Here is a 13953-nt window from a genome sequence, read left to right as displayed (position 1 = left end):
CGCATGGCCGCAGGACAGCTGACCTCACCTACTTCTGATGACAACATCTTCCTGCTCTCCCTCACCCTATGCACTGGCCAAATTCATCTTTTATCTGGCCCAGCAGAATCAAGAGCATATACTTAAGAACCAACCCATCCATCTTCTAATTTACAAAACACAACATTTCGCAAACTGTTTACTGACATCCATGCCAACGATATTACTCAAATGCAGCACAGTGAGAAAAAAGGCCACAGGGAATAGGAGAGTTGGCCAAGAGCAGTACTCGGGAATCTAAAATTACAGGGGAAAATCACACAGCATTCATTTTACTTAGTCCCAAATCTCTATCAGATGATGTTGAGCAGAAAGATTCTAAAATTGGCAGGGAGAAAGGAAAAGTCCTCTTAAAGGCTGGGCTGTGCCCAGGGCAGTCTTGCAGAGGGAGGGAGGGGGGAAACTGAATAAGGTGTGTGCCCCTGAATAGCCGGCATCTGCAATATTGTCTAGCAAGCCAGAATAAGCACAGAGAGAAAACGCAAAGCAAATGGAGATGATTGTCAAAGGTGATAATAAGAAAACAGAGAAGAAAACCCGAACCCCACAGGGTGTTCTGAGGACTTTAGTTCTAACCAGCTAAGTTACACTTGCCAGTCAAAGTAATTCTGTGCAACTCAATTAGCACTAGTGCTATGGCAACCCCAGGGGCCTGGCTACACACACACACACACACACACACACACACACACACACACACACAAATAACAAAGAAAAGCCTGCTGTCCTGGAGGAGCTCGATGCTGATCAAGCAGCAGAGATGCCCTACCCTGTGAAGAGCCAAGCAAAGGAAAGTCACAGCCCTTGGAAACAACACAGGGCGAACTGAGATTGTCCTCCAAAAGATGTTAAGTAGTGTGCGTGCGGGCTCCAGGAGATACCAGGAGGGGGCAGCACTGAGCAAACCAGAGCAACTGAGAGCCACTGATTATAAATGTGGGTTAAGCATTCTCCTGGCGCTCTCCAAGCAGCATCTCCCTCGGCCCTCCAGAGGCCTCGGGATGGCAGACTATTCAACCTACTTGGCTGCATAGAGTTAACCTGGCCTTGCTCAGGTTCTCAGAGGTCACACAGTAAGGAAGCATGAAGGTCAAGGTCTGAGCCCTGTATTCTAACTCCGAAGACAGAACGGAGCCGCACAGCCTCTAATTCAGGCAAAGCAACTGAGAGCAAGCACTGAGCAGAAGAGAAAGAGCACGGCCAGCACAGAGAGATTGGAGGGGGGAAGGGGGCTCTTAGTAGCACTGCTGTTTTATGGCCTCATGATCTGTACACATTCCTGGTGTATGAAACTGTAGGTACCTGGAGTGCTTCGTCCATATTCAGCAGCCTGGCAATGACCAGGCAAAGGAAAATATCTACATCAGATGATATCTCCTGTGTCCTGTTCCACAGGTTCCCAGGTGGTATGACACCAACAGATTACATATTGTTCTCTCTACACTAAAATGCCAAAAGCCATTATTAGTAAAATATGCATTTAAGCAAAATTAAGACCATAGTCTCTCCCTCTACTGTAAATCAGCATGCTTAATTGCCATGTGGGGAGCTTTTTAAAAGCATAGCACTAATGGACAGCCATGAGATAGATTTCTTCCTGACTTTCTGTGTTACACTTGTTTCATAATTAAAAATAGAATGTTTGGGGCCTGGAGAGAAGGCTCGGCAGTTAAGAGTGCCTGCCTACTACTGTTGCCAAAGACCCAGGTCCAGGTCTCAGCAGCAGCCTCATACCATTAGACAACACACTCTTGCCCCAGTTCTAAGGTATCTGATGCCCTCTTCTGGCCTTCACAGATTCCTGAGTGCAAGTACTTCACATAAATTCATGAAGACATGTACGAATACGCATAAAATAGTTAATAAGCAAACAAATAAATATTTTATAAATGGGATCTTTAATAGAAAACACATATGCATACACACACTCATAAGAGTTAAAGTGCTTAAAACTTAAAATTATAAGAAATAATCCTCGGGGCTAGTGGGACAGCTTGGCCAGTAAAGACATGCTCTAAACAGGCTGGCAGTCTGCGTTCAACCCCTAGAACCCATATGGTGGAGAGAGAACCAAGCTGGCCTCTGACCTCCATACCTGCACTTTGGCACACACAGTCACACACACACAGAGAGAGAGAGAGAGAGAGAGAGAGAGAGAGAGAGAGAGAGAGATACACACAGAGAGATGGGGAGAGAGCGAGAGAGAGAAATTTAAAGTTTTTTTCAAAGCTTTTAATCATCTAGACATATTAAAATTTTTCCAAATTTCAAAATATTTTAAATACAGCTATGCTCGAAACTGAGCTAACCCAAGTCTAGAGGGCTCCGGCCTAAGTGTGGCTCTGGCCTTTCACCACCCACACCCAGGGTCAAACCAGTCTCCAGGGTTAGACCTTTCTAGATCAGCATCTCCATAATACGTGCCCCCCACATCGTCGACTCAATAAGAATAACCCCTGCGATGAATTTTCCAGATACTCGTGTTTGAGAATCACTCACCCAGACCTCTGTAAAGCAGGCCAGAGAGAAACGGACAGAAGCATAAACAAATCACCTACAGCGATCTCCTCGTCTCTCACAACATGCCTAGGAGCCATGGGGAAAGAAGCCAAGCTAAATCCACAGTCAAGGGCTTCTTGGCAGGAGAGCAATGAAGTCTTCAGACACTGAAAGGAAGGAAGCCTCCGAATGCTCAGGGGACACACCTCTGTGTAGCCCACGTCTCAGGCCCACGTCCACAGCACTAGTGAGCTTGCTAATGACCCCCACTCCCACCCAAAACAAGATAAGTCAAAACCCTAACTCCCAGGATCTCATGATCTGAGTTGATTTGGAGGAAGGCTCTTTGCTGGGAAAGGCAAGGGTAAAATGGGTGAGAGTTGGTATGAATTGGATTGGGATTCTTATATGTAGTGGGACGAAAGATACAAACAAGAATGAGGCCATATGTAGACACACAAAAACAAACGGTGATATGCAGAGAGAGGCCTAGGAGGGAACCAGCCCCATCAATCCCTACTGTGCAGTATCCAAAACCATGAGACTATAAGTTCCTGATGCTCTGTGACATCCTGTTTGGGGCGTGTGGTTTTGTTTTAGCGGCGCAAACTAACATAGCTTGGAAAACCAGGAATTCAATTCAGGTAGTAAAGTGCTGATGGCCACTGCTAACAGACCATGCCTACCTCAATAAACCCCACTGGGCATGAAGACTCAATAAGAGGAAATGCGCTGTAATGTCTGAGGTCCCAGGCAAAGTAACTTTCACCACGCTTGCTCCTTGTAGGATCTGACAGGGTCAAGGGTTAAGACCGGTGACGTAGCCGTCAAGCTCCACGTCGTCCTGGCGCCTTCCTTGCTACCTCTTGGAAGAAACATGTGCATTTTAGGAAAGTGTTATCTACCTACCGGAAAGAGTTTGAGTGTGTCTGGAAGAGTCTGCCATGAATGACAGTCAGAAATAGTGAAGCCCTGTGGCTGGTAAAGGTCTTGTTGCCAAGTCAGGAAACGTCAGCAGCGTAGAGAAGACCGGCAGTGGATGCTTTGTGCTAACCGGCCAGGGATGGAGGAGTGTTTCACCATGAACTCTTAAGCACTACTGCAGACACGGAATTTATGGTCCCTAAATGTTTGTTTTAACTAGTGTTGAGAACACTTATTTGACCCAGTGTGAACTCGACCCCCGGGGTCCCTCTCCCTCCCCTTCGGTGTCGGTGCCACGTGACAAATTTTTCCAGTCGAGCCTCCCACCCCAGCAACTGGGACTGGGGTCAGGGCTGAGGACACGGACAGAGCAGCCCTCCCAGCAGCTGCTATGGTAAACTTTGCAGCAGATGGATTGGCCAAACAGCCGTCGATGGCCGTAGCAGACCTATGAAAAATGTGTGACCATTGTGGGCCTCTTTCTCAAGCCCAGCTAGTGAACTGAGCCAAAGGGGACAGGAGACAGCCTGAGGGTGTCCTCTCACTCACCCTCCTGAGTGATCCCACCTACTACAGTCTCTCTGGCACACAGGGTACAAATATCCAGGTGTCCTCTACATGGAACTTAGTGAGCATTTCTAGGGTTGGTTTGTTTGTTTGCTTGCTTGCTTGCTTGCTTGCTTGCTTGCTTGCTTGCTTGCTTGCATTGGGTTGGTTTGGACCCCCAACCCCCTCGCCCTGAAACCCCTGAAAGCAGTATAGGCTGAACGCCAATGGAAAAGCAATGGAATATCGATTTTCTGTTCCTTCCTAAGGAGAGAACAAGTCATTTGATGTGCCATGAGCTCTGTGAGTAAAACCAGACCCTGCACTCCCTACAGCTGGCGGCATCTCCCGCCTATTCATAGAACCTGGCACATGGTAAAAACTAAACAGATATCCCTTAAATAAATAAAAGAACCATGCACGCGTTTACAAAGAGCCTGCAACGTGCCAGGCACCCACTCGGAGTCCTGTCTGCCAGCCGTTCCTCTTCCCTCCGCCAGCCCTGGTTCACTCTCCCAGTCTTTACTCTTTTGCGTCTTCTGTTCCCCCATTCAGTCTCCTCATTAGATCTGAATCCACTGGCCAAGTCTGTCTCTGAGCAACACTATGGGGTGGGGGACGAAAAGGAGTGGAAGAAACAATGATGGGGATACTTTAGACAATGAGAAAAAATGCAAAACTGAGACGGTGAAACCATTGTGCATCGGAATTTAATGTTTCCACTCTGAGGACCGGCCTAAGCCACAAAATCCTTCTATAAATACTGTCACTGGAAAGAGAACAAGGGATGCCATCTCTTGATCACTACCAACAGTTCTCAATATTAAAAGGCAGAAGGATGTATCCCATGCTATGATTACAACTCCCAGAGATACTTACACACCAGAGAGAGGGGGGGAGGGAGAGGGGGGACAGGAAAAGCAGCATTAATGTGCACTTTGGCCTCTCCACACAGATATTGGGTGGCTGGAGCCCCCGGACCACCGTGGAGCCTGCACGGGGGTATTCTTTGCCCTGTGTAGGTCTGCTGCCTTCCTGTTTCTCATCTCTGGTTTGCAATTTAAGGTTCACTAAATCTTCCGCCTTCAGGAGCATTTGCCCATGGTACATTTAAATTAAGTTCCAATCAACTCAGAGTAATTCAAGCTGGCCCAAAGGAATGCATTCTTTTCTTCACTGAATTAATCAAACAGTAAAGACCACAAGCACATCCCATCTCTTAGGCATAGATTCCTTTGGTTCATAGTTGTTGTTACCTATGCAAACCCTTTAAATGACCCTTAAACCATGATATCTACTCAATACCAGGGGTTATACACTGCAATCTACCTGTACACTCTTGTCTTGCTTTGTATTCTGGTATAACAGCTCACATTCAAGTACAGTTAGTTGTTCAATGCTGGCATATCAAGGGTAAGAGATAAAGGGAAACACACATCAACTTGTAAGTCATCTGAATATCGTTGCTATTTCCTGACGTAGTTACACTGATGGAAACTGGTAAAACAAACAAACAAACAAACAAACAGATAAATAAATAAGAAAATTGGTAAGGAAGGGTGCGCTCCATCAATTCCTACGCCCTTACAAATAAAATAGCATCCCCCAAGCAGCAAGCTTTAGCACACAAGAAGTAGACACATGTAGTTAGTGGTGTGTGTGTGTGTGTGTGTGTGTGTGTGTGTGTGTGTGTGTGTGCAACCTCATGTGAATGTGTGTGCTCAGGTGAGTGTGGGTTTGCACACGTGTGTGAGTATATGTAGAAGCTAGAGGTAGGTAATGGATGGTTTCCTCAGTTGATTTCTACTGATTTGTTTGTTTGTTTGTTTGTTTGTTTGTTTGGGATAGTGTCTTTCCTGAACCTGGAACTGACCAATTTGTTTAAAAAGGTTCACCTGCGAACTCCAATTATCTGTCTGTATCCACCTCCCCAGAGCTGGGAACAGGCTCCTCGTGCCACAGCCAGCTTTTCCACAAGTGCTGAGATCTGAACCTAGTTGTTCATGCTTGCACAGCAAGCATCTTATAGACTGAATTCTCTCCCCAGCCCCATATTCAGTCTCCTTTAAAGTCTTTTCAAAATAAACACTTCAAAGGTATAAAACAACCCAGGGACTTTAACGGAACGCAGATTGAGCACCTCCAACCCAAAAACGTCCAGGATACCAAACTGAAACGCTCTGAGTACCAAAAGGATACCACAAGTGGAAAATTCCATACCTGGCTTCATGGGAACGGTTTGGTAAAATGCAAGCACACTAAAAATATTGGGTAAAATTTCCTCAGGTTAAATATAAAGCATATTTACAAATGTTTGAACTTGGGTCCCATCTTTAACACATTTCATTATATATAAACACATATTCAAATAATATCAAAGTCCCAAACACCTGTTTGGCCAAAAACATTTCAGGTAGTGGATACACATTCTAGTAGGAACCGGAAAAAAAAAATCATCCACATGACTTTGAAAAAAAAAAAAGCCAGTAGGAATGCATTCATGGGGCTGGGGGAGCGGGGCAGGTGTAGGGAAGAAGCCATGTAATAAATATATAAATGTGTTTACTTGACTTGATCCAATAGTAAACGCTAAGAGAGTCTCTGGTTTCAGCCTTTCACATCCACTCTTTGTCACCTTGCCACCTTCAACAACTTAACATGGGGAGCCTGGTTTTAGTTTAGTCACTTCTGTAGAAGAAAATGCACAATCAGAGACCAGGAGACTTCCTCAAAGCCACACAGCTAGTGAGGGGTCACACAGCTAGTGAGGGGTCCAGCCTTTGAACACAGGTCTTCTAAGCCTAAGGCATTTCTCGCATCCTGAGGCTTATCCATAGATACAAGTGAATGGTCCCAAGGTTAACTCCGGTAATGTCTAAGGACAGTGGGTCCCTTATCTTTCAGGACATACCTGGAATAAGACTGGAGAGATGATCAGTTAAGAGCACTTAATGTTCTTCTGGGTGACCTGGGTTTGACCACGTTGGGCCACTGACAACTATCCACCTTGTAAGCCAAGGGGATCTGACACCCTCTCCTGGACTCCACGGGCACTGAACACTCTCTCTCTCTCTCTCCCTCTCTCTCTCTCTCTCTCTCTCTCTCTCTCTCTCTCTCTCTCACACACACACACACACACACACACACACCATAAAATTTAAAAATAAGCACATAAAATAATAGCTTTTTTAAAAAGCACTCATCTCATGCATGCTTACAAACACTAATGCTTTCACTGGTGCACTCAGCGGCCCAGGCTCTGTCTCAGCAGCACCACCGTTCCTGGAAGGAGTTGTGATGTCAGTTTCTAGCACTGAGCGGGAAAGCAGCAGAAAGGCGAGTGGTGCTGAACTGTGTGCATCCCAGGGTTATCTACAGCTTCCTCCTCAGGGCTGGAACCAGATGTCACAAGTATCATGAGATGAGCACGGTACAGCCACTTCCTCCGGCTTCAACCACAACTGTGCATCCCTAATTCTCCCAACCAACAAGTGGCCAGTGACCTCTTTTTCTGGACCTGCAGGAGGCAAAACTAGCTACACACAGGCAGACACATGTCCTGGCCTGGAGAAGCAGGAAGCTATGATACAAATGTTCCATATCCAGATAATCTCTTTCTGGGGCTTGGAATTCTTGGGAATTCTGAGCCCCCAGAAAAGGGGAATCTCGAGGGGTTATCTCTTTTTTTCAGGAAAGGCACTCTGACAATTGCCGAGAAATCTTTAGAAAACCTCATAGCACACACCAGCAGGCTCTGTCACTTTGTACATGTATGGGGTAAATGGATGAGTGTTTGCATGAGTCGACATGTGTGCCGGTACCTGTGCGTGTGTGTGCACGGAGAAGCCACAGTTCAACCTTGAATGTCACTCCTCGGAAGCTCCCCACCTTGTTTTAAGAGTGGGCCCACCTTCCTTCACACAGCAATACCCCACCTTCCTTCACACAGCAATACCCCACCTTCCTTCACACAGCAATACCCCACCTTCCTTCACACAGCAATACCCCACCTTCACACAGCAATACCCCACCTTCCTTCACACAGCAATACCCCACCTTCCTTCACACAGCAATACCCCACCTTCCTTCACACAGCAATACCCCACCTTCACACAGCAATACCCCACCTTCCTTCACACAGCAATACCCCACCTTCCTTCACACAGCAATACCCAACCTTCACACAGCAATACCCCACCTTCACACAGCAATACCCCACCTTCCTTCACACAGCAATACCCCACCTTCACACAGCAATACCCCACCTTCCTTCACACAGCAATACCCCACCTTCCTTCACACAGCAATACCCAACCTTCACACAGCAATACCCCACCTTCACACAGCAATACCCCACCTTCCTTCACACAGCAATACCCCACCTTCCTTCACACAGCAATACCCAACCTTCACACAGCAATACCCCACCTTCACACAGCAATACCCCACCTTCCTTCACACAGCAATACCCCCACTGGCTCTGTGCTGTGACAGAGGGCTGCCCTCCATGCCACAGGACAAGCATGTCCCAGCAGCTTTGAGGCAGATGCAGTGACTGGGTGAAGTGATCGTAGCCCAGAAGAACGCTGCTGCCACATTCCAGTCAGTTCTGTCAAGTAGTAATTGAAGACTAGAGCCAGGCAGTGAGAGCACATAACTTTAATCCCAGCACTCAGGAAGCAGAGTCATAGGGATCTCTATGAGATCCTTGAGGCCAGCCGGGTCTAAGGAGTGAGTTCCAGGATAGCAAGAACTATGTAGAGAGACCTTGTGTCAATAATAATAATAGTAATTATAAACAATAATAGAGTTTGGCCCTCAGGAAGTCTTTAAGTCAGCCATCATTGCTTGATACTTGCCCAAATCCTAAAACACAGAGACGGTTCCTTTTTGTCCGCTTAAAATCCTTCTGTTTACCTCATGGAACCAAAGGCATTTTCCATCAAACAAGGTCATCAGAATGATTGCATCAAGTCTTTATTTACACATTGGTATTATAAGGAATCTTTATAAAACCTCACAGCACACACCAGCAGGCTCTGTCGCTTTGTACATGTGTGGGGTAAATGGATGAGTGTTTGCATGAGTCGACATGTGTGCTGGTACGTTCGCATGTCTGTGCATGGAGAGGCCACAGATCAACCTTGAATGTCACTCCTCGGAAGCTCCCCACCTTGTTTTGGGGGACAGGGTCTCTCACTGGCCTAGCTGACTGGCCAGGGAGCCTGAGGGATCCACTTGCCTTTGCCGCCCAGCCTTTTTAGATGGGTTTTAGGCCCCACCTAAAACTACAGACCCCAAACTACAACAAGGCACATTGCTGAGTTTTATTATAAAATACAAGTCAGTGAGCAGCAGAAATTTTGGACAAGTCCAGTTTACACAACAACAGCTCAAGCTCTGCAAAGAGAGCATTTAAAGAGACTTACTTTGGGAGCTGGACATGATTCAGTGATTAAGAGCACTGGGTGCTCTTGCAGAGGACCTGGGTTCAGATACTAGCACCAGCATGGTGGCTCACAACCATCTATCCCTCTCTAATCTATAGTTCTGGGGATCTGACTCCCTCCTCTGGCCTCTCCATGTACGAGGCATGTACATCGTGCACAGATGCATAAAAAATAGTTTGCAAACTAATAAAATACGTTAATGCTTACTCTTTTTTAGAGTGGAGGTAAATTTTTTCTATTCCCTGCTAACTTGTCGAGGGGTCTTCAACATGCATTTATCTTTATGTTACAATGTTTATAAGAAATGTTCTTCAGACCAAAGTGTGGACACTATGCCCCTTCTAAAAATTGGGAACAAAACACCCATGGAAGGAGTTACAGAGACAAAGTTTGGAGCTGAGACAAAAGGATGGACCATCTAGAGACTGCCATACCCGGGGATCCATCCCATAATCAGCCTCCAAACGCTGACACCATTGCATACGCCAGCAAGATTTTGCTGAAAGGACCCTGATATAGCTGTCTCTTATGAGGCTATGCTGGGGCCTGGCAAACACAGAAGTGGATGCTCACAGTCAGGTATTGGATGGAACACAAGGCCGCCAATGGAGGAGCTGGAGAAAGTACTCAAGGAGCTGAAGGGGTCTGCAACCCTATAGGTGGAACAACAATATGAACTAGTCAGTACCCCCAGAGCTCGTGTCTCTAGCTGCATATGCATCAGAAGATGACCTAGTCGGCCATCATTGGGAAGAGAGGCCCCTTGGTCTTGCAAACTTTATATGCCCCATTACAGGGGAACTCCAGGGCCAAGAAGTGGGAGTGGGTGGGTAGGGCAGTGGGGGGAGAGGGTCTGGGGGACTTTTGGGATAGCATTTGAAATGTAAATGAAGAAAATGAAGAAAATACCTAATTAAATACTTCGGTGTTCTTATATCTTTATGTGTGATTAGTATTTTTTAAAAATACTGTTAAGCATGTATATGAAGTAGGGAAACCCCAAGTGCAGGAGGATTCTGGAAAAAAATAACTGGGCTTCAAGGATGGAGGGTGCTTGAGGCTCTTCTCAGGAAGCTTTATATACTTTTAATATCGGACCTGGTTAGCTTAGGTCTGTAATTCCAGGAGGGGACAGGGCTGTGTGTACTGGTCCAGGAGTATGAATAGCTCATTGGTGGAGAGCTTGCTCAGCACCTAGGTAGCCTTAAGTTCGATCCCCAGTGTGCAACTATTCCTGTCTTATTCCAGGAAAGAATTCTCTACTTCCCATTCCGCCTTTGCCATCATGTCAACGAATGCTTTTTATTCGTTGGTGCAAACACGATAAAATGAATCGTATTTTGTTTTGGCACACAGCCTATGCTCAAGTGGGATTTTTCCCCCCCAAGTGAGACAGGCATAAGCATCGGGGTTGAGTGCAGGGGCATGCTGGATACCATAACCCTGAAGGACAAACATACTCCAGTCCTTCCTAGATGGTTATACAGGCTGCAGGTGTACTCTATTTCAGACTTCACCTTCCCAGGGGCAGTGCCTGCCTCTTCAAGAGGCCTCTGTAGAACCTCCCTAACCCAACCTGACCCTCTTCCTCCCACTCCACCCCCCCCCCACACACACACACAGCCCCACCTGGTCCACTGTGCAAGGCCCGCTGTGAGTACAGTGACTTACGTTTGGTGCACCTCTGGGAGCCAGGAGGTTTACTCCACCCGTGGCAGCACTGCCCTCCACAGACGTTGATCCTGAAACAAAGCGAGACCTCTGAGTCCAGCGCAGTGAACTCAAGCTTTCAGAGTGTTCCTGAAAAGCCAATCTCTTGCTTACACATTCCTCTCGATTAGAGAGAGAGCTCCAAAGTGTGCCCAGGATGCTCCACCCAAAGTTGCTCAAGTGGAAGGGTCAGGGACCATTCACCTGGGAAGGATGGAGGAACTAAGGGATGTGCATAAACAAGCATGGAGTCTTAAAATCCAAACAAACAGTTGTCTCTTAAACTCCAAATTAAAACAGAGTCAAATGTATTCTTCATATTCTCTGGGCCCACTTTGCTTCAGAGAGTAGTATCCCCCAGCCCCTCCCCCTCCCCCGTGCTGCCAAAAGAGTGAGATCACCCCGAGAATCCATCCCTGCGGGGGGGGGGGGGGGGCGTATGTCCAAATTAAGTCGCCCCCATCCTAACTTGTGATTAATGGGGTTAAAGCCGTTCAGTGGGGATACTTACCAGCACCGAATAACAAACTTTAATTCCTACTGCTGTTCACGTGGAGTCTCACCCCCAGCCCCTTACCAATTTAGGACCCACAGGTGCCAGGAAACCCAAGTATACAATTTCTGGGATGCTCAAGGAGAGCTGGGTCTTTAGAGCCAGCTTTCACTCACAATCCCTTTTTCATTAGGTAAACCAAAATAAAAAACCGAGTTGCAAGAAGTTTAATTGATGCCTTGGGATTAAGCTGTAGTGACTTCATGTTTACGCCCATAGTCTAGGAGCAGAAGGGTTTGCGCACAGGAGGTTACGCCCCGGGGAAGAAATAAATGCCTTTTGTGTTTCCCCCGCAGCTGGGTAACAATGCACTGAGAGTTAAACACCAGTAAAAAGTGAGCGGGCTTCCCCCGTGCCCACCCCTTCCCGCAGCGCCTCCGGCGGGGAGGAGACGGTTCCCGGGCCTCGGCGGGTCCCGGCGCGCGAGGCAGGCAGAGCGTGGGCTTACCCCTGCAGCTGCTGCTTCTGCTGAACCTGCAGTCTGGAGCCCCCGGCGCTCTGAGCGTCCTGCTGCACTTGGGAGCGCACGACTTGCCTGCCATGTTTGGCGAAGCGAGTGACCGCGGTCTGAGCACCCGCCTTAGAGTGGAGCTGCCGGCTGGGCCCCCCCGGACGCGCGGGCTCGGGTGGCAGCGGAGATCGGAGCCCCGGCAGGGCCGCGCCGCCGGGCTGGCTGGTGCGCCGGGTCCGCTCGGCTGGGGGCCCAGCCAAGGCGCGGCTGGAGGCGGCTGTTGAGCTCCGGCTGTACCTGGCGTCCAGTGCGACGTTGAAGGTCCGCGGGGGCCCAGCCAGAGGCAAGGCTCCGGCCGGCAGTCCCGGGCCCGGGCGCACCACGTACGTGATCCTCCGCACCCGGCCGTGCGCAGACCACGCTAGCAGCCCTGCCCAGAGCAGGAGACCCCACCTGAGCCAGGCTCCCGCCATCGCGGGCAGTCTCCGGCCGCGCGGCTCGTCCTGCCCCGGCGCGCTCCCTCGGTATCCCCAAGGACTCTGCGGAGAGCCCGTGCGCCGCGGGGTGGAGACCAACTGGGTGGCCGCAGGGGAGGGAGCTTTGCGGGCGGCTGAGCGGCAGCGGACCCCAGCCGGGAGTGGAGGCGAGCAGGGGGCGGGAGTTGGGGTGGAGAGGAGGGGAGGGGCGCGAGCTGCTCAAGGTGAGGGTCCCCTGGCTCAGACGAGGTGTCGCCGGGTGCGGCTGGGGTGCTACGGGCGCCAACCCCGCGAGGGTGAGCAAGGACGACCGTGAGCGCTGGACGCTCAGAGGCAGCCCCGGCTGCAAAGTCTTTTAAAAGTTTCTTCTCCCCGGTGGAGCCCTGTGTCAGATCTGAACAGCCAATCTGCAGCAGACGTGACGTCAGGCAGCAAATCCTAATTGGGGAAAGCTCGAGATGAGCCGGAGAATGAGCCGCCACCCTCCGCATCCAGATATTGGGGCTATGGGTCGGGTGGACAGGGATTCCCGCTCCCCAGCGCCAGGAAAAGACAAAGGGCTCAGCAAGGTGAGGGAACGGCCCTTTCCTTCTAGCAGCCGGAAAGGATTCGAGTAATACAGTTTGGAAGCGCAGGCACTTTTACTCGAGTTTGCTCGGATACTGTCTGCAGAAGTTGGATTAAAACACTAGGTCCGGTCCCAGAAAAGGCTATCCGAGGTAGCGTGAGCTGTCCATTGGAAAGTGATTAGCTCTATTAGTCTGAAGGAAGGTTTTCTTTAGGACTGCAACCTCCGGAAGACTTTGTGGTACCCTGCTCCTGACATTGGAGGGTCAAGAATGCGGGATGGGCAGCAGGGGGCGCCCGTGTAGATGAAGAAAATCGCAGAGGCTGCCCTGCCGGTGGTCCTTGCAGTGGAGTGGAATGGAGCATTTAGGAATTTCTCTCTCTCTCTCTCTCTCTCTCTCTCTCTCTCTCTCTCTCTCTCTCTCTCTCGTGCAAAACAGAGTTTGAAGAAAACCAGGAAATGACGTCTTTACTGCTAACATCTGAATTAAGACAATGTCAACAGAATGAATGCTGTTTTTACATGACTGCAATCAAAAGTCCATGATAATAACTGTATATTTTTTAAAACAATTTTTTAAAGGCCCGGGACTGGAGCAATAATTCAGTGGTTAAGTGCACTGGCTGCTCTTTCAGGGGACCTGGATTAGATTCCCAACCATCCAAAATTCCAGTTCCAGGAGGTTTGATGCTCTCTTCTGACATTCAGGCGCCCATACACATATTCAGACAAAGCAG

At 48.7% G+C, this 13953-nt stretch overlaps 1 protein-coding gene across 7 annotated transcripts in view; it reads right to left on the bottom strand.

Annotated features, from left to right (window-relative positions):
• Ltbp1 (latent transforming growth factor beta binding protein 1) overlaps positions 1-13051 on the bottom strand; it is a 387033-nt gene extending 373982 nt beyond the window's left edge. For 6 of the 7 annotated variants that reach the window (XM_006524348.4, XM_030249831.1, XM_006524350.4 and 3 more), the window contains exons 1-2: positions 12170-13051; positions 11130-11200 (exon numbers count right to left, since the gene is read on the bottom strand). In XM_006524348.4, the coding sequence (XP_006524411.1) occupies positions 11130-11200; positions 12170-12645 (547 nt within the window). In that variant the 5' untranslated portion in view covers positions 12646-13051. The remainder of the gene's footprint in view (positions 1-11129; positions 11201-12169) is intronic. The other variant, NM_019919.4, reaches the window with a different exon arrangement.
• Between the last annotated feature and the right edge of the window lie 902 nt (positions 13052-13953).

Source organism: Mus musculus, chromosome 17 (assembly GCF_000001635.26).
Source record: "Mus musculus strain C57BL/6J chromosome 17, GRCm38.p6 C57BL/6J".
Classification (NCBI taxonomy): domain Eukaryota; kingdom Metazoa; phylum Chordata; class Mammalia; order Rodentia; family Muridae; genus Mus; species Mus musculus.
Note: the sequence above shows the minus strand (reverse complement) of the source record. Positions and strands in the feature narration are given on the sequence as shown.